General features: G+C 45.9%; 1 protein-coding gene across 2 annotated transcripts in view; it reads right to left on the minus strand.

Annotated features, from left to right (window-relative positions):
- Positions 1-24,693, minus strand: part of ASTN2 (astrotactin 2) — a 409,628-nt gene that overhangs the window by 269,274 nt on the left and 115,661 nt on the right. For both annotated transcript variants that reach the window (XM_082263954.1, XM_082263953.1), the window contains exon 3: positions 6,078-6,432. In XM_082263954.1, coding sequence (XP_082120080.1) covers positions 6,078-6,432 — 355 coding nt within the window. The remainder of the gene's footprint in view (positions 1-6,077; positions 6,433-24,693) is intronic.

Genomic DNA, 24,693 nt, shown 5'->3' on the forward strand with positions numbered 1-24,693 from the left:
ATCTCATGGTTACCTAATGGGTAGTACAGCAACTAAAAGAAGAAGAAGCGAATAGTTGGCAGGATCAATGGATGGTAGAGGCATTTGAGGGTAAACTAATGGGTAGTTCAGCCACTGAAGGAGGATGAAGTTAATAATTGTCAGGTTTCAAGGGATGGTAGCTGCGTCTGAGAGTTACCTATAGGAGAGGCCAGCCACTAAAGGAAAAGTGAATAGTTGGTAGGTTTCAAGGAATGGTAGAGACTTCTAAAGGTTACCTAATGGGTAGTCCAGCCACTGAAGGAAAAGGAAATGACTAGCTGGTAGGTTTCAAGGTGTAGGTGTTTGAGGATTACTATAGGAGAACCCAGGGTTGCCAATAGGGAAGTCCAGCCCCTGAAGGAAGAGGAAGTGGAGAGTTTGCAGGTTTCAAAGGATAGTAGAAAAATCTGAGGGTTAGGGTAGTCCAGCACCTGAAGGAAGAAGAAAATACCTGGTAGGTTTCAAAGGATAATAGATGCATCTGATGGTTACCTATAGGAAAGTTCAACCACTAAAGAAAAAGGAAGTAAATAGCTGGTAGGTTTCAAGGGATAATAGAGGCATCTAAAGGTAGTCCAGTAACTGAAAGAAGAAGTGAATAGTTAGTAGGGTTCAAAAGATAAAAGTGGCATCTGAGGGTAACCTATAGGGTAGTCCAGCCACTAATGGAAAAGGAGGTAAATAGTATGATAGGGTTAGTAGGGTTCAAAAGATGAAAGTGGCATCTGACGGTTACCTATAAGAGAATCCAGGAATTGAAAGGAGAGGGACTTGAACATCAATGTTTCTCCTGGCACCATCTTGGAGCTATCATCCTGTATGGCACATCACTCTACAACATTGGAACGTAACAAATCTGTGAAAAAAATGGTAGGTTTCAAAGGATGGTAGAAGCGTTTGAGGGTTACCTAAAGGGGAGATCAGCCACTGAAGAAAGAGGAACTAAATAGCTCATAGATTTCAAGGGATGGTAGAAGCATCTGTGGGTTACCTATAGGGTAGTCCAGCCAGCGAAGGAGGAGGAAGTGAATAGTTGGCAGGTTTCAAGGGATAGTAGAGGCATCAAAGGGTCACCTATAGGAGAGTTTAGCCACTGAAAGAAAAAGAAGTGAATAGTTGGTAGATTTCAAGGAATGGTAGAGACATCTATAGGCTACCTAATGGGTAGTTCTGCGACTGAAGGTAAAGAAACTGAATAGTTTGTAGGTTTCAAGGAATGGTAGAAACTTTTGAGGGTTATCTAAAGGGTAGTACATCCACTAAACGAAGAGGGAGTGAATAGTTGGTAGGTTTCATGGAATGGTAGAAACTTTTGAGGGTTATCTAAAGGGTAGTACAGCCTCTAAAGGAAGAGGGAGTGAATAGTTGGCAGGTTTCAAGGGATAGTAGAGGCATCTCATGGTCACCTAATGGGTAGTACGGCGACTAAAAGAAGAAGTGAATAGTTGGCAGGTTTCAATGGATGGTAGAAGCAACTGAGGGTAACCTAATGGGTAGTTCAGCCACTGAAGGAGGATGAAGTTCAAGTTGTTACCCAAAAGATATGAGATTTAATTTACCTCAGACAATATTCGGGTTAAATGAGAGTTCTTTGACATGAGTGAAAGCTTCAAAACAGCAAGATTAGTTTTATTGGTATATAGCCTAAAAGCCTAAATTAATTTACAACAATCTTATCTATAGTACATACAACAAAATGGAAAATATTCCTAGTTTAACTGAACAAATATAGAGTATGATACTCGTATACAAACACAATACGACCGACACAAAGAGAACAAGCAATGTATACCTTAAACGTTCATAATTACCCTTCCCTTGAGTGTTTTCATCCTGGTCTGCCATGCAAGAGGAAGTCCCTCTCCCCTCACCTACACTAATATAGATCTATATTGCATAGACTTGTATACGGCTATTCTAATTGGTTCAGCTATCCTGTCCTGTTCCTCCCTCTGGGCGTATCTCGTTCAGGATTGGACAACTTCCTCCTTGCCTAGTTTAGCCTAATATAGCCCCTTGATAACCCCTCTCTGTTGGAGGGAGAAATTAATTATACTAAGTCAGCTGCTGGGCAAATTGCCCATCTCTGAACCGACGATCACCTTCATTGCATATCTAAAGACTGAGTCTTTGAATTAGAGGGTGGGATAAAGGAATGACCTGTCATGGACGATTATCAATTATTTTCTGGCCCCGTAATGTCTGGCTCACAGGAACTTAAGTACATGATGGTACTATTTGGCATATCAGTTTGTTTTCTAGTGTAAATAGCAGGGCTGGCATTTCAAATGGACTTGTTAATCAAGTTACTATTGCCTGCAGACTGAAGTCACACAACTTCCAAATCTACCAATCCTATAGCAAATATGAGTTTGAAGTCCAAAATGTGTACATTTATATTTACCTTAATATTTACAATTACAAAATGGAGATTTATACATAAACTCCTCATCAGGCAACACCGTAATGGACATAAACTCATAAGGCAACAAAGTGAATAATTGTCAGGTTTCAAGGAATGGTCGCGGCGTCTGAGAGTTGCCTATAGGAGAGGCCAACCACTGAAGGAAAAGTGAATAGTTGGTAGGTTTCAAGGAATGGTAGAGACTTCTAAAGGTTACCTAATGGGTAGTCCAGCCACTGAAGGAAGAGAAAGTAAATAGTTGGTAGGTTTCAAGGGATAGTAGAGGCATTTGAAGGTTACCTATTAGAGAGTCCAGCCACTAAAAGAAGAAGGCCTTGAAGATTGTTGTTTCTCCTAGCGCCATCTTTGAACTACTGTAGCGTGTAGAACATTGGAAACTTTTTTTAAAAAAGTGTAATGTTTTTTGTACTCTCTGGAGTTTGCGGAGACACAATTGGCTAAGCCACTCACACTTTTTAATTTATCATTTGTTTTCAATATAAATGATCCCCCATAGATTTAATTTAAAAATAAATTAATATATATAAAATAATAAAAAAAAAAATTAAAATGAAGCTTAATTGTTACGGGTTAATATTCAGGGTTAGGTTAAAGGTTAAGTCTTGATGGAGGTTAAGTGTTAGGGTAAGATTCAGTGCCAAGGATTAGGTTTTAGGGCTAGGTTAGGGTTAGATAAAGTGTTAAATGCTAGGGCCATCTAAACTACCAAGGGTTAAGTGCCAAGATTAGGTTAAAAAATACCTAAACCCAAGAACAAAAATTCAATATAAAGCAGATTTCAGTCTGTGGATGTTGTTGCTTCTTTTTCAGGCTAACTACAAGTTCAACAAGCAAGGAAAGCCCCTATTGATCCTACCAGAAATGCAATGTCCTTGTCACTTCCTGTGAGCTGCACTGAAGAATATTTTTCTTCCTAGCCATCTTCTGTAAACTACCGATTGGCCTGCCCTACATATAACAGAAAATAAGAGATACGGACATCATGTTTGTAGTCCATATCAAAAGAGCAGCTTAGGGTGGCATCCCTCCATAGATACAGTGGAGGAATCACATAGCCACCCAGGAACAGGAAGTGTGTTATCTGCCGGATTACTAGGTGAACATATAGCAAAAGAAGTTTGAAAAATGAATACAACCACTACACCAGGCATGTCCAACCTGCGGCCCGGAACCACAGGCAATGCGGCCCACTGCACTGCCCCCTGACAATTTTTTTTTTTTTTTGCTGGGGAGGAATGAAGTTGAGTCGGGGGCATGGCCACAGAGGCAGCCTTGGAGGGGATCATCCACTAGTTGTGTTAAATTAGTGCTGGGGTAAACGCGGCAGCACAGGAAGGGCGTGGCGGTGTTTTATTACTTATATACCTTAACTATAGTATATATTAGATATATGCGGCCCGGGACAATTTCTCTACACTCAATGTGGCCCAGAGAAGCCAAAAGGAAGGTTGGACACCCATGCACTACACCAAAGACTTGTAAGCTGCAATATATAACCTTTTTGGTTTTGGTTAGGATATATTTTATGGGATAAATGTTAAGGGGAGGATAAGTGTTAAGGCTTAATTTTAGAATTTAGATTAAGTTTTTGAGTTAATATGGGGATGGGAAGTCAAACATCAAGGTCAGACTAAAAGGCAAGCAGAGACTTTTTTCTACTCTTATTCTGTGCCAAAAACCCCAGACTGATGAGGTACTCCATCTGTTCTCATTGCTCTCTCTTCCCATCATGTTCCTTATCTGCACATTTTGTATGCAGCACCCCTGATTGGTTCCCAGTCCTTCTCCTTCATTCCCCCAATCTTATTCCCATTGTTCAGTAAGGCTGAAATCAATTAAAATTTGGATACTTTCATTAGCTGCATTGATTTATGTCTTTTACATCTGCTTAGAGCTCAATTTTAATTGGGTGCTGAAAAGAAGGCTCATTATGTTGCCATGATTGGTCCCATGATTTTTATTTTGAAAAATACCAAAAAATCTGTCTGATTTTACTAATCAGCAGCCAGTAACTTGCCCCGAATAGTAGAGTGTAGGTCCTCGGACTTGCCCTGGAAGTCTTGGAGGGTAGGGAGGAGGTGGTGCATGTGGCCTTTTGGTCAGGTCCCCCCCCTCATAACTAGTAGGGTGTAGGTCCCCAGGCTTGCCCTGAAAGTCTTGGAGGGTGGGAGAGACCCACATGGCCTTTTGTTCACGTTCTTCCCCCTCCCATGACTAGTAGGATGTATTGCCCTGAAAGACTTGGGGGTGGGGGACACATATGTGGCTTTTTGGCCAGGTTCTCCCCCTCCCATTACTAGCAGGGTGTAGGTCCTTGAAATTGCCCTGAAAGTCTTTGGGGGGTGGGGGACAGACATGTGGCCTTTTGGTTAGGTTCTCTCCCCTCCCATGATTAGTAGGGAGTAGGACCTCAGACTTGCCCTGAAAGTCTTGGGGGGTGGGGGATATACACGTGGCCTTTTGGTCAGGTTCTCCCCTCCCATGACTAGTAGTGTGTAGGTCCTCAGATTTGCCCTGAAAGTCTTGGAGGGTGGGGGACACACATAGCCTTTAGGTCAGGTTCTCCCCTCCCATGTAGTAAAACAAAACCTCCTGCGCTCAAGTGCTGTCTGATGGAGTAGAAAGAGGTGCACTACAAACTCAGATGTAAAGAGAGCTGTTTGGGCTTGCTGCCCCCTTTAGGATCAAGGGTATCCAGAACCACTGGTAGGTCGGTGCGCCCCTCTTTTTCTTTTTTGTCTTTTCTCCCCTCCCATGACTAGTAGGGTGTAGGTCTTAAGACTAGCCCTGAAAGTCCTAGGGGTGGGAGAGAGGGAGGGAGGGACACGAATAGCCTTTTGGTCAGGTTTCCCCCCTCCCATAACTAGTAGGGTGCAGGTCCTCGGACTTGACCTGAAAGCCTTAGAGGGTGGGGGAGACACACCTGGCCTTTTGGTCAGGTTCTCCCCCTCCCATGACTAGTAGGGAGTAGGTCCTCAGACTTACCTTGAAAGTCTTGGGGGGTGGGGGGATCGAGTGGCCTCTTGGTCAGGTTCTCCCCCTCGCATGACTAGTAGGGTGTAGGTCCTCGGATTTGCCCTGAAAGTCTTGGAGGGTGGGGGAGACACACATAGCCTTTTGGTCAGGTTTCCCCCCTCCCATAACTAGTAGGGTGCAGGTCCTCAGGCTTGCCCTGAAAGTCTTGGAGGGTGGGAGAGACGCACGTGGCCTTTTGGTCAGGTTCTCCCCCCTCCCAAGACTAGTAGGGTATAGGTCCTAAGACTTGACCTGAAAGTCTTGGAGGAAGGGTGGGGGGGGGACATGGCTTTTTGGTCAGGTTCTCCCCCTACCATGGAGCCCTACCTAGTACTTGAACAGGCCTCCCAAATAAAGGGGTTTGTCTGTTAGGTGGTCAATGAATACCCCAGTCCTTGTCAGAGGCCTTCCCTTGCATCCTGGGGGATCAAGGCCAGGGTCCTTTTTCTTTGAAGGAGGACCATGTGCATGCCCTGTGCACTTTTTATGCATCTGGTGTTTAATTTTGTTTGTACTCAGTTTAAAAAAAAAATACATATTGCATGCACCAGCTTTTCCATTTCAAAAATTATAATTTTTTTATTTTTGCAGAATTATATACAATTTAGCCACTCACCTCTTTTTTGTAAGTGCCTTTTGTCCTCCCTCTCCTGGGTTGCTTGCTTTTTGCAGTCCATCTGAGGTCTTCTTTCCGTGCACCTCGGCGTATCTTCCTCATCGCAGTCATAATCATCAAGAATTGGGGTCTCCCGGATGGACATCCTCAACACCGAGCTGTGAGGCTGCAATTTGGATGAGCGAAAGTCTCTTGACGTGGGACCCAGCAACACGGATGGGATGTAATGGATCTCGTGAGTGGCTTCTGTGCTGGCGCTCTTTTGTGGTATCCGTCTCCGCTTGTGCCAGCGCCGCTGAGCAAACAGTGCAACTGAGAAAATGAGCAGCAGTAAAAGCAGTGCGATCAGTCCACCCTGCGGAGAGAGGAACGGTACTGTTCATTCAAGAGGCATGACATTTTTTTTTTTTTTTTTTTTTGAGACGCAGACACATCAAATATTCCAATAAAGGATGGACTTCAGAGGAAGAAAAATAGGACTCACTTTAACAAAGTAGAAAAAAAAGAATTATTTCTACTGAAAACGGAAAGGCGCTTTCTCTTTGACAATGAGAACTAATTATATAGCACAGTAGACTGGACTGAGCAAAGCGGCGAACATTAAAGAGGTACTTCAGTCAAAAAAAATAGCACCTATGGTAGCTTTTATATCGGCTGATTACTTAATCCCGCATTTACTTAGTAAATGCAGCAATTAAAAAAAAAGTTACTCCTACGTATCTTTTCAGCAACACGTTGTCCAATGGATTTCTGCTATAAGCCGCACTCCAATCTCCACTCTTCCAAATTCTTTTATTCAATCAACGCAATAAAACTAATAAGGTAATAGTCCAGAAAGTCCCAGAGGGTCCATAAAGTGCATAGAAAGATGCTCAACCAAGCCCCTCCACCAGTGAGGTATACACCGCGCTCCCCTGAAGGAACCAAATATGTGCATGACAGGTGGTATCAAAGCAGTGGTGGCTGGTGCTCGCCCCCCGGTCGGTCGAGTCATCAGGTCAGTCAGTCAGTTGGCAGGCGACACATTCCTCCCCCTCTGCCTCCTCACCTCCTCCTTCCTCCTGGTGGGGAAACAGGGAGTGCTGGATGGCTGAGCCGCTGTCCTCCAGCCGCCGTGTCTTATGCCTCTTCCTGGCCACTGGCCAGTAAGATCGCTTCTCCTTTTGGCCAATTGGGAAAGGGGCCTCACAACCCTCTTCCTGATTGGCTGGGAGGAGAGTCAGTGTGATATTCATTCGCTATTGTCCCATAACTGGGAGGGCTCGGGGCGCAGTGCTCTGCGCCCCGAGCCCACCCTTTTTTTAAGCCTATTAGAGCCTCTGGCTCTAATCACGTGCTTCAAAAAAAAAAAAAAATCCCCTATTGCAGGGTTCTGATGTGGCCCTTTGCTAGCCTTTATCTGGCCCTTGGGGCACTATTCTGCCCACTGACACCAACAAAGGGGGCACTATTTCTTCCACCGATAAAAATATTAGGATACTATTCCTCCTACTAATAGGTTCACTACTCCTCCTCCTATTGACCATCAATCCTGAGGCCATATTTATTCTCACTGATGCTGGGCCCGGGACATTTTCTGCCCCCACTGGCCATAATCCGGCCCTTCTAAAGTGTGAAGGACAATAAACTGGCCTTTTGTTTGAAAAGTTTGGAGACCCCTGCCCTATTGGAATCCATGCTTACGGCACCCTGCATGTAGATTAGGGGGCCTGGATGGGGGGGGGGCGGTGCCCCTGTGCCCCCAATGGATGGGCCGCCTCTGTAATAGTCCAGAAAGTCCCAGAGGGTCCATAAAGTGCATAGAAAGATGGTCAACCAAGCCCCTCCACCAGGGAGGTATGCACTGGGCTCCCCTGAAGGAACCAAATATGCGCTTGACAGGTGGTATCAAAGGTGTATCCAGATAACCAGTACATATGTAGGGGGGGGGACTATCCACAGAAAGATTCAGGCAGCCAAATTATATGCAGAGGACCCTCCTCACAGAATCCTAGCTGTGCTTGTGTAGAAGTGAGAGCCACAAGGTGCTGAAATCCTGGATGATCCAAGGATCATCCAGGATGATCCTCATTCCAGGAATGAGAGGACAGACATGTGAATGGCTCAGCTTGGTTTCAAAGCACTTTGTGGACCTGGACTGTGAGTAGGTAACGAAACCATTGGATCATCCAGGATTTCAGCACCTTGTGGCTCTCACTTCTACGCAACAAGCACAGTCTGGATTCTGTGAGGCTTTTTTTCAGCTGTAGTGTTTTTTAGCTTTTTTTTTAGCAAAACTATATTCCCACAAAACCTAATGGCTCACAAACGTTGATAAGCGCAGAATAGCTTTTTTATGAGAGTTGGAGCGTTTATACAGCTGAAAAAAGGCCTCTTCCCTGATTTGCTTTAGTGGACTTCACACTTTTGGTCGCGGTGTTCGCCTTGCCGAGCCTGCCCATATTGTGACAGAAATCAGCTTAGGTGAAGCTGTAGAGCTTGTGCTATGTCGCCTCGGGTCCGGAGCTCAGGGATCAGGCAGCCATCCACGCTGCGCGCCAAGCCACGCCCCCGAAGGCCTCTTAATACCCACTAGTTTTCAGTTTTTTTCCAGCCAGAAAACACCCTGGTCTGGCCTGCTCTAAAGGGGGGGATCTATGGGGACCCTGCTCTAAATGGGATCTATGGGGATCCTGGCCTGCTCTAAAGGGGGATCTACAGGGGAACCTGGCCGGAGCCTGCTCTAAAGGGGAGGATCTACGGGGACCTTGCTCTAAAGGATATCTATGGGGGACCCTGGCCTGACCTGCTCTAAAAGGGGGGATCTATGAGGGACCCTGGCCTGGCCTGCTCTAAAGGGAATCTATGGGGGACCCTGGCCTGCTCTAAAGGGGATCTATGGGGGACCCGGCCTGCTCTAAAGGGGGATCTATGGGGGCAAAAACGGGATTGAGCATGGGTGACCTTAAAATAATGCCCCCCCTGAAAAAAGTTCTGTGGACGCCCATGGCAATACCAGTGAGGTAACCAATGGATCCAGTGCTTTTTTTCTATTTTTACACTTTCCTCTTACTTAACTGTATAAATTGCGTGCCTTTTATAAAGTCTATGATCTACGTGTTTTTTTTTTTTTTTTACTAATCAAAAGAGAATCAAATTATAATACAAGAATGGCATGACAAATGTTAGGTATTCCATGAACTGCGTTCGTTCAATCCCTGAACATGTAATTTTTGTAATTCAGTAATACATCTCGAGGAAAGGATGTAATATAATAAAATTATCACAAGCCCATGCTGATAAGGCCATCATCACAGTTGGCAGTTGCTCAGCTTCCAGTTGAAATTGGCCAAAGCCCAGGTGCTCATAAACCTAACATGATACGGGAGAACAGCTGTCCAAGAATGTAAGTGCATTACACAGTGAGAGCCGGTCTTATTCGAGAAAATCAAATTATCGGATCTGTAACGCTGGGTCCGTTTTTTACATTTTTCATGGCCTTCTTTTCTCCAACAAATCAAATATGAATATATTTAAAAACGTCAAATTCAAATTGAACAAAACATAAAAAGTGAAGTGCGGGTTGCAATTAAGAGAGCTTAGGTCGGACCACATGTGGATTGGTTTTTTTATTGTAAAAGATTTAATGGAGATTCGACTGGATAGGGCAGCCTTTCTCAACCTCTCTACCTCCTGCGCTCGGCAGCAAAGTGGTAATGCGAACGCTACATGTACAAGGTGATATCTGAGCTTTCAAAAAACAATTGGTGACCACAAATTGAATTTATTTTATTTGGAGCTTTGAACCACTTAAGGACCAAAGCCTGACACTTGATGCCTACAAGTAATAAATCAGTATTACTCAGAACCCCCAAAAATTCTATATACACTGCTCACAAAATTAAAGGAACACTTTGAAAACACATTAGATGCCAATGGGGAAAATTATCATGCTGGATATCTATACTGGTATGGACTGGGTAATGTGTTAGGATCTATACTGATATGGACTGGGTAATGTGTTAGGATCTATACTGGTATGGACTGGGTAATGTGTTAGGATCTATACTGGTATGGACTGGGTAATGTGTTAGGATCTATACTGGTATGGGCTGGGTAATGTGTTAGGATCTATACTGGTATGGACTGGGTAATGTGTTAGGATCTATACTGGTATGGGCTGGGTAATGTGTTGAGATCTATACTGGTATGGACTGGGTAATGTGTTAGGATCTATACTGATATGGACTGGGTAATGTGTTAGGATCTATACTGCTATGGACTGGGTAATGTGTTAGGATCTATACTGGTATGGACTGGGTAATGTGTTAGGATCTATACTGGTATGGGCTGGGTAATGTGTTGAGATCTATACTGGTATGGACTGGGTAATGTGTTAGGATCTATACTGGTATGGACTGGGTAATGTGTTAGGATCTATACTGGTATGGATGGGGTAATGTGTTAGGATCTATACTGGTATGGACTGGGTAATGTGTTGAGATCTATACTGGTATGGACTGGGTAATGTGTTAGGATCTATACTGGTATGGACTGGGTAATGTGTTAGGATCTATACTGGTATGGATGGGGTAATGTGTTAGGATCTATACTGGTATGGACTGGGTAATGTGTTAGGATCTATACTGGTATGGACTGGGTAATGTGTTGAGATCTATACTGGTATGGACTGGGGAATGTGTTAGGATCTATACTGGTATGGACTGGGTAATGTGTTAGGATCTATACTGGTATGGACTGGGTAATGTGTTAGGATCTATACTGGTATGGACTGGGTAATGTGTTAGGATCTATACTGGTATGGACTGGGTAATGTGTTGGGATCTTTACTGGTATGGACTGGGTAATGTGTTAGGATCTATACTGGTATGGACTGGGTAATGTGTTAGGATCTATACTGGTATGGACTGGGTAATGTGTTGGGATCTTTACTGGTATGGACTGGGTAATGTGTTGGGATCTATACTGGTATGGACTTAATAATGTGTTAGGATTTATACTGGTATGGACTGGGTAATGTGTTAGGAAGGAAAGGATGTCACATTGTTTGATGGAAATGAAAATGATCACCCTACAGAGGGCTGAATGAAAAAAAGAATGATGCAGCAGGCTAGTCCTTTTTTGCAGAAATGTCATTGCAGCAATTCCCCATATGCTTGTATGCATGCCTGACAACATTGGGGCTTGCTCATAATGAGACAGCGAATGGTGTCCTGGGGTATTTCCTTCATTTCCTCCTTTTTGTTGTAGTTCTGATGAAGGGAAATTTTTAAATAAATAATATAATAAAATAAATAACCTTGGACTCTTTCATCCTTTGGTCTGGTGCTCCTTCCATTGTTGCATGTTGTTTTTCTGGCAACCTGCTGGGTGCCCACTGGAGGGTAGCCCTGTCTGCTGTGAGTAGCCTAACCTGAGCCAGTAAGTGCTCAGTATTTGGTGGCATTGAGCAGGGGGGTGGAGCCAGGAACACCAGTAGGGTGACCCGAGAAGAAGAGGTTCAGGGCTTGTCTGTGCAAAACCATTACACAGAACAGGTAAGTATGAGATCATATTGAATATTGATTTGTAAAAAGCTATGTTGGGTGTGATATTATATATATATATATATATATATATATATATATATATATACCCGTCTCAAGTAACCTTAGCCTCTCGCAGCATTTCTGCAGTCTCTATCTCCTGAAGGCCCTCAACCTGTAACCATCTCCAGTGGCATATGTCCATTTTTTGTCAATCTCCAGCAGCATGTCCCCAGTTTTTCCCATTTCTAATGCACTAAACTATTGGTCACTCTAAATGTCAATCAAAACCCTCTGCAAGAATGTAAACACTTTGAATTAGAAAGGAAATCACTACAGACCTTTCTAATTAATCAAAAAGGTTCCTTTAGAACTCTTCAAATGCAAGGAATTGCGCAAAATTATTTATGGTCTGTAAAGTTGGCAGCTGTTCTGCACAATCCATGGGGCACCAAAAACACATTTATACACTATATTGTTAAAAGTATTGGGACGCCTGCCTTTACAGTCACATAAACTTTAATGGCATCCCAGTCTTAGTCCGTAGGGTTCAATATTGAGTTGGCCCACCCTTTGCAGCTATAACAGCTTCAACTCTTCTGGGAAGGCTGTCCACGAGGTTTAGGAGTGTCTATGGGAATGTTTCACCATTCTTCCAGAAGCGCATTTGAGAGGTCAGGCACCGATGGACGAGAAGGTCTGACTTGCAGTCTCCACTGGAAATGCACCCCAGAGGTGATTTTTGAGTTGGAGGTCAGGACCAGTCAAGTTCCTCCACCCCAAACTTGCCCATCCATGTCTTTATGGACCTTGCTTTGTGCACTGGTCCAAATCATTTGATGGAGGGGGGGTTATGAAGTGGGGTTGCTGTTTAGGGGTTTGACTTGGCCCCTTAGTTCCAGTGAAGGGAACTCTTAAGGCGTCAGCATACCAAGACATTTTGGACAATTTCACGCTCCCAACCTTGTGGGAGGAGTTTGGGGATGACCCTTTCCTGTTCCAACATGACTGCGCACCAGTGCACAAAGCAAGGTCCATAAAGACATGGATGAGTGAATTTGGGGTGGAGGAACTTGACTGGCCAGCACACTCCTGACCTCAACCTGATGGAAAACCTTTGGGAAGAATTAGAGCAGAGACTGCGAGCCAGGCCTTCTCGTTCAAACATGACTGCACACCAGTGCAAAAAGCAAGGTCTATAAAGACATGGATGAGTGAGTTTGGGGTGGAGGAACTTGACTGGCCTGTACAGTCCTGACCTCAACCCGATAGAACACCTTTGGGATGAATTAGAGCGGAGACTTCGATCCAGGTCTTCTTGCTCAAACATGACTGCACACCAGTGCACAAACCAAGGCTCATAAAGACATGGATGAGCGAGTCTGGGGTGGAGGAACTTGGCTGGGCTGCAGAGTCCTGACCTCAACCCAATAGAACACCTTTGGGATGAATTAGAGTGGAGACTGCGCTTGAGGTCAAGTTCCTCCACCCCAAACTCACTCACCTTGCTTTGTGCTCTGGTGCGCAGTCATGATGGAACAGGAAGGGGCCATCCCCAAACTCTTCCCACAAAGTTGGGAGCATGAAATTGCCCAAAATGTCTTGGTATGCTGACACCTTAAGAGTTCCCTTCACTGGAACTAAGGGCCAAACCCAACCCCTGAAAAACAACCCCCCACCATAATACCCCCTCCACCAAATGATTTGGACCAGTGCACAAAGCAAGGTCCATAAAGACATGGATGAGTAAGTTTAGCGTGGAGGAAGGTCCACCTGAGGAGGTCCTTGTTCAGAGGTATTGTTTGGGACATTATACATACACTATATTGTCAAAAGTATTAGGACGCCTGCCTTTACACACACATGAACTTTAATGGCAACCCAGTCTTAGTCCGTAGGGTTCAATATTGAGTTGGCCCACCCTTTGCAGCTATAACAGCTTCAACTCTTCTGGGAAGGCCGTCCACAAGGTTTAGGAGTGTGTCTATGGCAGGGGTCTTCAAACTACGGCCCTCCAGTTGTTCAGTAACTACAATTCCCATCATGCCTAGTCATATCTGTGAATATCAGAGTTTTCCAATGCTTCATGGGACATGTAGTTCCGCAACAGCTGGAGGGCCGTAGTTTGAGGATCCCTGCCCTATGGGAATGTTTGACCATTCTTCCAGAAGCGCATTTGTGAGGTCAGGCACTAATTCATCCAAAGGTGTTCTGTTAGGTTGAGGTCAGGACTCTGTGCAGACCAGTCAAGTTCCTCCACCCCAAACTCGCTCATCCATGTCTTTATGGACCTTGCTTTGTGCACTGGTCCAAATCATTTGGTGGAGGGGGGATTATGGTGTGGGGTTGTTTTTCAGGGGTTGGGCTTGGCCCCTTAGTTCCAGTGAAGGGAACTCTTAAGGCGTCAGCATACCAAGACATTTTGGACAATTTCATGCTCCCAACTTTGTGGGAGGAGTTTGGAAATGGCCCCTTCCTGTTCCAACATGACTGCACACCAGTGCACAAAGCAAGGTCCATAAAGACATGGATGAGTGAGTTTGAGGTGGAGGAACTTGACTGGCCAGCACACTCCTGACCTCAACCTGATAGAAAACCTTTGGGAAGAATTAGAGCGGAGACTTCGATCCAGGTCTTCTTGCTCAAACATGACTGCACACCAGTGCACAAACCAAGGCTCATAAAGACATGGATGAGCGAGTCTGGGGTGGAGGAACTTGGCTGGGATGCAGAGTCCTGACCTCAACCCAATAGAACACCTTTGGGATGAATTAGAGTGGAGACTGCGCTTGAGGTCAAGTTCCTCCACCCCAAACTCACTCACCTTGCTTTGTGCTCTGGTGCGCAGTCATGTTGGAACAGGAAGGAGCCATCCCCAAACTCTTCCCACAAAGTTGGGAGCATGGAATTGCCCAAAATGTCTTGGTATGCTGACACCTTAAGAGTTCCCTTCACTGGAACTAAGGGGCCAACCCCAACCCCTGAAAAACAACCCCCCACCATAATCCCCACTCCACCAAATGATTTGGACCAGTGCACAAAGCAAGGTCCATAAAGACATGGATGAGTAAGTTTGGGGTGGAGGAACTTGACTGGCCTGCACAGAGTCCTGACCTCAACCAGATAGAACACCTTTGGGATGAATTAGAGAGGAGACTGCTAGCCAGGACTTCTCGTGCAACATTCTGTGATTGACCTAAAAAATGCGCTTCTGGAAGAATGGTCAAACATTCCCATAGACACTCCTAAACCTTGTGGACAGCCTTCCCAGAAGAGTTGAAGCTGTTATAGTGGCAAAGGGTGGGCCAACTCAATATTGAACCCTATGGACTGGGATGCCAATAAAGTTCATGTGTGTGTAAAGCAGCCTTTTTCAACCAGGGTGCCCAAGCATTCTGGGGTGCCTTGAGGTTTCTTCAGGGGTGCCTTGGCAAAATGCCTAAAAATTGATTAAAAATTGTATACAAGCCAACCTTTTAGTTACACAAAGCCACAGGTTGTCATTATGCACCATTACGACTTTCTAGACACTGGCATCCTAACAACCAATGATGTCATCAGTTAATAAGTAGGATGTCTGTTGCCTCCACAGCATCCTTGTTTGACCCTCCTCTGCCCCCTCTCCCTCAGCACTGGGGTGATATTGAACCCTATGGACTAAGACTGGGGTGCCATTAAAGTTCATGTGCGTGTAAAGGTAGGCGTCCCAATACTTTTAACAATATCGTTTATTTCCAATTCAAGGTTGTACATTTTCTGTTGGTCAGCCCGACGTAGCTTAGCTTAATTCAGAAGCCGTGTTCCGTCTGTTCCATGGTTTGCAAATCATAGATTCCTATAATTTTCTGTCTTTAAGTATAGTATTATTGTTGTGCTCCAACAAAGTAATCCACACTGAGGACTTCAATCAAGTCTTTTAAAAAACGAAATAGCCAGCCACTCCAGACTTGAGAAAGAACTGTGCACGGCATGAAACACTGCTACTTATTTTCAGAGGATTTTATTTCGTGCTGCACTGTCATTACATGGATTGAATAAAAGAGCTATTTTTTTTTTTTAAAGACTTAAAGGACAACTTTACCCTTTTAGTACCAGCTATATTCTTAAAGTGTGTGTAAAGGCAAAGCTTTATTTTTATTTTTGAATGGAGTGGGAAGTGTTTTTTGCTGTGTGTCCCCATTGGTGCTAAGCTGGATGACGGTCATTATGGACTTTGGGGATCGTACTTTTGGCTCTATTGGTGGAGCCACCTTATTTTTTTTTTGGATACACCCCAAGCAGGAGCATGGAGGAAGGCCGTTTCATCACCTCCAGAACTGAATGTATGTAATGGTAATAGATGCTGGGGTTTGCTGGAGGGTCTATTGATGCTGGCTGCTGGGGAATCTATTGTTGGTAGAGGGAATCCATTTTTGTGGAGGACGTTGGTCTAGTGTTGCTGGGGAGGTGTTCTGTTGCTCGTGGGGATCTATTATTGCTGGAGGTGGGTCTTAAACTGTTGGGTGGTCAATCATTGCTAGGAGGGATCTTTTTGGAGGGAGGGGTCTTTGTTACTGACTGCTGGAGGGTCTATTGATACTTACTCCTGAGGAATCTATTGTTGTATGGGATCTATTTTTGCAGGGAGGTCTATTGTTGCTGGGGAGGTCTATTGTTGGTGAGGGGGGTCTTATGCAGGGATTGATCGTTGCTGCGAGGGAACTACTGAGGGAGGGGTCTAATGTTGCTGGCGGGTCTATTTTGATGGTGGCTGCTGGTGAATCTATTGTTGCTGAAGGAATCTATTTTTGCTGGTGGGGGATCTATTGTTGCTGAGGATGGGTCTTATGCAGGGAATCTATTGTTTCTGGGAGGGATCTACTGTTGAGGGAGGGGTTCGATGTTGCTGGCTGCTGGGGAATCTGTTGTTGCTAGGGTGAGGGGGTGGGATCAGTGGCAATGGTGGTGGTGATGGTGATGGGGGTGGGATTAGTGGCAGCAGTGGTGGTGGCGAGGGGGTGGGATCAGTGGAAGTGGTGATGGTGGTAAGGGGTGGGATCAGTGGCAGCGGTGGTGAGGGGGGTGGGATCAGTGGCAGTGGTGGTGGTGGGGGGTGGGATCAGTGGCAGCAGTGATGATGGTGAGGGGGGTGGGATTAGTGGCAGCGGTGGGGGTGGTGAGGGGGGTGGGACCAGTGGTAGTGGGGAGGGGGTGGGATCAGTGGCAGCGGTGTCGAGGGGGGGGGATCAGTGGCAGTGGTGGTGAAGGGGTGGGATCAGTGGCAGAGTTGGTGAAGGGGGTGGGCCCAGTGGAAGCAGTGGTGAAGGGGGTGGGACCAGTGGCAGCAATGGTGTCTTCCTCCCACCACCACCGCTGCCTCATACTAATCTCATACTAATCCCCCCCTCCCCCACCACCACCACAGATTGAATTCCTATTCTTATCTGTTGTAGCCATGATGAGGGGAATAGGAATGAGATCTGTGGTTGGGGGGGGGGGGGTTGGGATCAGTAAGAGGCAGATGTGATGGACGTTGGGATCATTTGCACCAGGAATTTGTCACTTACTTGTCAGTCAGTCGATTCCCCCTTAGTTTTCACGTGCCTCCGGGGATGCCTCTGTGTCATGGGGGTCTCCTTGCAGAGGGGAGAGCCCTCCCCCATCTCTATTGGTCAGCTGACATTTTTTTTTTGTGTCCACCTCCGCCTCCCTACACAGCTTCTCTCTCTGGAGAGGATAGGCATGGCTCCAGACTCCAGAGCTCAGCTCAGCTTTCCCTCAGCGGCCGGCTGCACCCTCCACACAGCAGAACGAAAGGACGGGCGGGCGGCCCCCCACAGTAGCACGGCCAGAATGGACGGACCCCCACAGTGGGGGAACTCCAGGGCCCAGTCACAATAACGACTGCTGCGACCCTGGTAGTTCTGCCATTGCTTCACCCCAAACTCGCTCATCCATGTCTTTATGGGCCTTTAACTCAATATTGAACCCTACGGACTAAGACTGGGATGCCATTAAAGTTCATGTGCGTGTAAAGGCAGGCGTCCCAATACTTCTGGTAATATAGTTTAATAATATAGTTTTATGGTCATTTTTAAAAATTAAAACCATTCTCCTGCGCTCAAGTGATGTATGATGGGGGAAGGGGGGGATGTTCAAGTGGACTTAAGTAGGTAGCCGCACTCGCCGTCTATGGATCTTCCGGCGTGCTGACGACGCGTTTCGGAGCATGCGCACTGTGGTGGAATACCAGCGCGTGCTCCTTTTTCAAGCTAGCCTCAGTCTGACTTCACACACACCACCCCACTTCCTGCAGGACAGGAACCGGAAGGACACGGAGGATTATTGACCATCAGCGGGGGTCCTACGCCAAACATGGATGCCGGAGGACCCATCTATCCACATTTACTTACTCTGATGCAAGTTTTTAATGTACCTCGCTCATTAAATGTTACAGTTCTTACTCAGCGGCGCCGGTTTTCTCTCTTTGTGTCTGGCATGATGGCATACCCATGGGAAGGTGTTTGGGGGGATGTCCATGACTGACTGGACTCACCAGAAGCAAGGTTAATCCAGTCCAGAAGAGGAGGAGTGAGGGATTGAAGACGAGTATTGCAGTGAGAGTCGAGTTGCTTTTTTTTAAGATCTGGGTAAATGATTTACATTTTTTTCTGATCTGCTGGAAATCTGCTTTAGATCAGAGCCAAACAGCAGATTTCTAGACATGATGAAAAGACAATCAAACATGCAGAAGAGCCAAGTAGGTGGGAGGCTGTCATTTATTTTGTCTAATCAGTAATGTTGATTTAGCAACAAATGTTCAGGTTCAAAAGGAGACTTGGCTAACAATGATCACAACACATTAATGAATCGTTTGATTCGTTCCATAAGATAATGATGTCTGTTAAGAGAGAATGCAAGTGTGTAATGTCTATTGTCGACGATGGTAACTTTTTAATTATATCCTGTAGAACATTTTCCTAAAATAGCTTTCTATGTTTACGATGGAGAGACAATGGATTTTGCATGGGGGTCTCAAAAAAAGCAAAGCAAAAGCTATCTTATATACAGGGGTTTTCTCAGAGAATAGGTGCAGGCAGGGGTGTATTTTGGTTTTGTGCTGCCCTAGGCAAGACTAAAATTGGGTGCCCCCTTTCCCCCTCCTATGTAAATTTGCCCCACTCCTTCCTTTTTAACAAATGTGACTCCCTCCAAAATGTAAGTCCCAGCATGAACCCCTAAGATCTCACGAGAGGGGGGGGGGTGAGAGGGGGTGGGAGAGAGAGAGAGAGAGAGAGAGAGGGGTGGGTGAGGGAGGGAGAGAGAGAGGGGTGGGTGAGGGAGGGAGAGAGAGAGAGGGGGGTGGGGGAGGGAGAGGGGGAGAGGGAGAGAGAGGGGATGAGAGAGAGGGGGGATGAGAAGAGAGGGGGGTGGGTGAGGGAGGGAGAGAGAGAGGGGAAGAGAGAGGGGATGAGAGAGAGGGGGGATGAGAAGAGAGAGAGAGAGAGAGAGAGAGAGAGGGGGGATGAGAAGAGAGAGAGAGGGGGGGTGAGAAGAGAGCGAGAGGGGGGATGAGAAGAGAGAGAGAGAGAGAGGGGGGGATGAGAAGAGAGAGAGAGGGGGGATGAGAAGAGAGAGAGAGGGGGGATGAGAAGAGAGAGGGAGGGGGGATGAGAAGAGAGAGAGAGGGGGGATGAGAAGAGAAAGAGAGGGGGGGATGAGAAGGAGAGGGGGGATGAGAGGGAGAGGGGGTGGGTGAGGGAGAGAGAGGGGGGATGAGAAGAGAGAGAGAAGGGGGATGAAAGGGAGAGAGAGAGAATAAGGGGGGATGAGAGAGAGAGAGGGGGGTGAGAGAGGGGGGATGAGAAGAGAGAGGGGGGGTGAAAGGGAGAGCGGGAGAGAGGATGAGAGAGAGAGAGAGAGGGGGAATAAGAGAGTGGGTGGATGAGAGAGAGAGGGGGGCGGTGAGAGAGAGAGAGGGGGGATAAGAAAGAGAGAGCGAGAAAGAGAGGGGGTGAGAGAGAGAGAGAGAGAGAGATGAGGGGGGGTGAGAGAGAGCTGGGAGAGGCGGCTCTAGCAACCAGTGGCAAAAAGAGTCAAAGGTGGAGGGGGGCAGTACAAAAGCTTCAAAGTTCCGCCCTAGGCCTGAGCCTTTTTGTCCTAGGCCAAAATGCAGCACTGCGTGCAAGAATTCCCCTTTCAAGTCCTCCCTTGTCTCCGCTCCCTACCCACCTTGAGCCCTGGCCCTTGATTCCTCCCCCCCCCCCCCCCCCCAGTACCACCCCTTTTAGAGAATATAGAACCAAGTATCATTCATGGTGCTAAATAATTTGTATAAAAATTTGTTAATGATAAGCTGTAAAAATATATACCCTGCAGCCAGCAACAATACACCCCTCTTTCAACCATAGACCCCCCCACAACAAAGTGCCTACTAAGCAATAATAGATCCACCCTAGCATTGCCATACTCCCTCAATAGATATCCTGCCAACATCAACAGACCCTCCAGCAGCCAACAGCAATAGACCACTCCCTCAACAGTAGATTCCTCCCAGCAGCAAATTAACCCCCCCCCACCCCACCCCACCCCAGCACACATAGATCCTCCAACAGCCAGTATTAATAAACCCTACAGCAGCCAACAACAATAGACCCCTCACACATAGTAGAACCATCCCAGCAACAATTTTCTCATACCCCCACAACAACAATAGACCCTCCAGCAGCCAACAAGAACAGAGCCCTCTCTCAACACTTGATACCCCCTGCAAAAATGTATGACCCCCACAGCAACAATAGATCTTCCAACGGCCATCATTAATAGACCCTCAGCACCCCTTGCCATTACATACTTTCAGTGCTGGAGGTGCCAAAACTGCTTTCTCCCACATTCCCGCTGATAAAAAAGCCCTGCTTATATATAATATTGGCATCCAATGAAATGTAATAGGTCATTCAAATTTCAAATATTGGAGGAGTAACTCTTCTTCTTTTTCATTGGAGGTAAATAATAGATTCTAAGCAAAAGCAACACGCTGTCATTGAGTTCTTGATAGAGGGGTGCAGGCTGTCCAACATCCATAGAAAACTACAGAATGTCTACAGAGATGGCACTACTGGTAAGAGTCACCAATGACAAGACATTGCTCTTCTCAAAGGGGTGATTTCCATAAATATTCTGTAGCCTTCTGTGGATGTTTAGTTTTTAAAGAAGGGGGGCAGGCTGTCTGATGTCCACAGATGGCTACAGAATGTTTATAGAGATGACACCATTGACTAGAATCACCAATGAAAAGACATTGCCTTCTGTGAATGTTGAGTTCTTGATGGAGGAGTGCAGGCTGTCCAACATCCACAGAAGGTTACAGAATGTCTGCAACAATGATACCATTGGTAAAAGTCACCGATGGCAAGACATTGCTCGTCTCAATGGGGTCATCACCATAAGCATTCTGTAGCTTTCTGTGGATACGGAGTTATTGATGATGGAGGGGGGCAGGCTGTCCAACGTCCACAGACGGCTACAGAATTTTTATAGAGATGACACCATTGACTAGAGTCACCAATGAAAAGACATTGCTTACAGAGATGATCCCATTGAGAAGAACATTCCGTAGCCTTCTGTGAGTGAATGTTGAGTTCTTGATGAAGGAAGGGTGCAGGCTGTCCAACATCCACAGAAGATTACAGAATGTCTGCAGAGATGACACCATTGGTAAGAGTCACCGATGGCAAGACATTGCTCTTCTCAATTGGGTCATCACCATAAGCATTCTGTAGCCTTCTGTGGATGCAGAGTTATTGATGATGGAGGGGAGCATGTTATCTGACGTCCATCTGTGAATGTCAGACAGCTAGCACCCCTCCTTGTCTAGAACTCAGTGCTTCATCTCCAATGAAAAAGAAGTTACCATAGAGCAGGGGGTCTCCAAACTATGGCCCTCCAGTAGTTCAGGAACTACAGTTTCCCATCATGCCTAGTCATGTCTGCGAATGTCAGAGTTTTATAATGCCTCATGGGACAATAGGCAGTGTATGTGGAAGGTTACAGAATGTCTGCAGTGATGAAACCATTGGTAAGAGTCAACGATGGCAAGACATTGCTCTTCTCAATTGGGTCTTTACGATAAGCAGTCTGTAGCCTTCTGCGGATGCAGAGTTATTGATGATGGAGGGGGGGAAAGCTGTCCGACGTCCACGAACGGCTACAGAATGTCTATGGAGATGACACCATTGACAAGACATTGCACTTGTCAATGGTGTCATCGCCATAAACATTCCGTAGCCATCTGTGAATGACAGAGGGCTTGCACCCCTCCTTCGTCTAGAAATCAGTGCTTCGACATGGAATCCATTATTTATCTCCAATGAAAAAGAAGTTACCATAGAGCAGGGGTCTCCAAACGATGGCCTTCCAGTTGTTCAGGAACTACAATTCCCATCATGCCTGGTCATTTCTGTGAATGTCAGAGTTTTACAATGCCTCATACGACATGTAGTTCCGCAACAGCTGGAGGGCCGTAATTTGGAGATCCGGCTTTAAACTATATAGGATAGGATATAGGATTAAACAAAAAAAGTAGCAGTGTACGTGTAAGGTTACAGAATGTCTGCAGAGATGACACCATTGGTAAGAGTCACCGATGGCAAGACATTGCTCTTCTCAATGGTGTCATCACCATAAACATTCTGTAGCCATCTGTAAATGTCAGACAGCTTGCACCCCTTCTTCATCTAGAACACAGTTCTTCGACTTGGAATCCATTATCTCCCATGTAAAAAGAAGAGTTACTATAGAGAAGGGGTCTCCAAACGATGGCCTTCCAGTTGTTTAGGAACTACAATGACATTCACAGAAACGACCAGGAATGATGGGAAGAGTTTTACAATGCCTCATACGACATGTAGTTCCGCAACAGCTGGAGGGCCGTAGTTTGGAGATCCGGCTTTAAACTATATAGGATAGGATAACATAGGATTAAACAAAAAGTGTAGCGGTGTATGTGGAAACTCTACAGAGGGCATTTTTTACCCGCTTCCCCCTCCTGTGAAAACCCATACTGGAAAAACAATTGCTATCCAGAGCTAAATTAGTGTGTATCGCTTTAGAGAGAATTCAAAGACGTTCATTCATTAATAGCCATCACCATCTCCCTTTAGAGAGAATTTCGAAATCTGCCCATCCTTCGACATAAAGAAAAACGAATTTGTCACTCAGAAGGGGGTTCTTATAAGTGAAATTACTCTTATTAGTTGAATGTTTTGGCCGACGGAAAGCTAAACTGCAATTAACATTCCAAAGCTCCAATATCTATGGAAATAAAGAGAAATTACAAATGTAACCATTCCTTTGCCCTTTGTGTTTAAGAGCTGTACTTGAATCATTAGCAGCTCTGCTCTTCTATTCACTGGAAAGGTGGCTCCCATATACACGATCCTCTAAAATTTGTCCTAAAGCTCAACTCTAGGGAAAATAATACACAACCCTATCTGCTTCTAACCAGTCTTTTTTTTTTTTTTTTAAGTGTAGCACTGCCCCCTAGAGGACTGCTGAGAATTGCACTTTCTGGATTCCCCTGGGTTACCCGTAGAAACAGTCTGTGGAAACTTATCACTTTAGATCAGTGGTCTTCAAACTATGGCCCTCAAGTTGTTCAGGAACTACAATTCCCATCATGCTTTGTCATGTCTGTGACTGTCAGAGTTTTACAATGCCTCATGGAATGTGTAGTTCCGCAACAGCTGGAGGGCCATAGTTTGAGCCAAGCATCTAAAGCAGGGATCCTCAGACAATGAACATTCCAAGGGATTTGGATTTTGTGTTTTATTTAGAAGTGGGATAGGAGAAGGGATGAGTGGGATACTCCAACTATGAACTATGCACAAATCTGAAGACGACTAGCTGTAGTGTGTGCGGCAAGGCTGCTGCTTCACCCTGGCACTGAAGTGAAGATAAAGAATATGGTCCCATTATAGTTTCTCTTCAGGGTCCTAGCTTGGCACCCCCTTTCTCACTTGCTCTGCATGCTAGCCCCTGTCCACTGACTCTCCACTGGAGAGGTCCCCTTCCTGGGCAGACCCCTGGCAAACTTCCCAGTACTCACGGACACGGTTTTTCCCAAGGTTGCTCTGCCTTCAACTCCACTTCTCAGCATCCACCGGACCTCCTGGCTCAGCACCACACTTATGGCTCACTAGGCTGACCGCCTGTGACCACCTTCCATACAGGCAGGAGGAGAAACGGCTGCCACCCTCCTCCTAGGACGTGGCTTCCCACCCAAAGACACCCTGCCACATGTGCCCCTGGCTTTTATAACATATCCCAGGATGCACCACTGTTTGTGACAACCCACTGGGATAGCTACAAAAGCCTGTGTCACTGGCTGGGTCTCCTCCACTGTCCAACAGGCTCCCCAGCTACCAGCAGGAGAGGAGGAAAGCCAGAAGTGCTGCAAGGAAAAGGGGCACACAGGAGGGCCTGGACACCAGATGGAAATTAACCAATCCCTCTGCAGTGCACCAGGAGGCAGAGAGAGGAGGAGAAGCTGACAGGGGGAGCCAGAAGAGGATTGGTGTCTGCAATAAGACAGTACAGCCGGCCCTCCTGCTCAGCAGGTGCCTAGGCCCTCCTTTTGAACTGATGGGGCCCAGGCACAGTACAGGAGAGGTGGCTGTACTGCCTTATCAGCAGCCCTGCCTGTGAAGACCATATGAGGACCCTGTGATGGTCTCATCTGATACCCAATCGCCAGCGTCCACATCAATATGAAGTGATGCATGAAGGATTCTCCCACATTAGACCAGAACAAAGAAGAAGTGGACTGGGCCTGTCATGTGATGGCAAACGTTGGGATTTTAGTAATTTATTCTAAATAAATACTTGGAAATTTGTAGAGACAGGTAATTTTTTATTTTTTTTACCCAGTGATCATCTTTTAAGAAGAATCAAGAAAGCGTCCCTTTAGATGTGTATGCTCCACTTATCTAGATGGAGATTCCCATCTTGAATATGTTGCTTAATATTGTAGATTGATGTTGCTGGAACCTTAAGATAATGGTTGGTGACATTTTAGCACTCATCATAATTACATTGTTTTTGGTTGTGATAAT

The sequence above is a fragment of the Pelophylax lessonae genome, assembly GCF_965119305.1.
Source record: "Pelophylax lessonae genome assembly, chromosome: 7".
Taxonomy (NCBI): domain Eukaryota; kingdom Metazoa; phylum Chordata; class Amphibia; order Anura; family Ranidae; genus Pelophylax; species Pelophylax lessonae.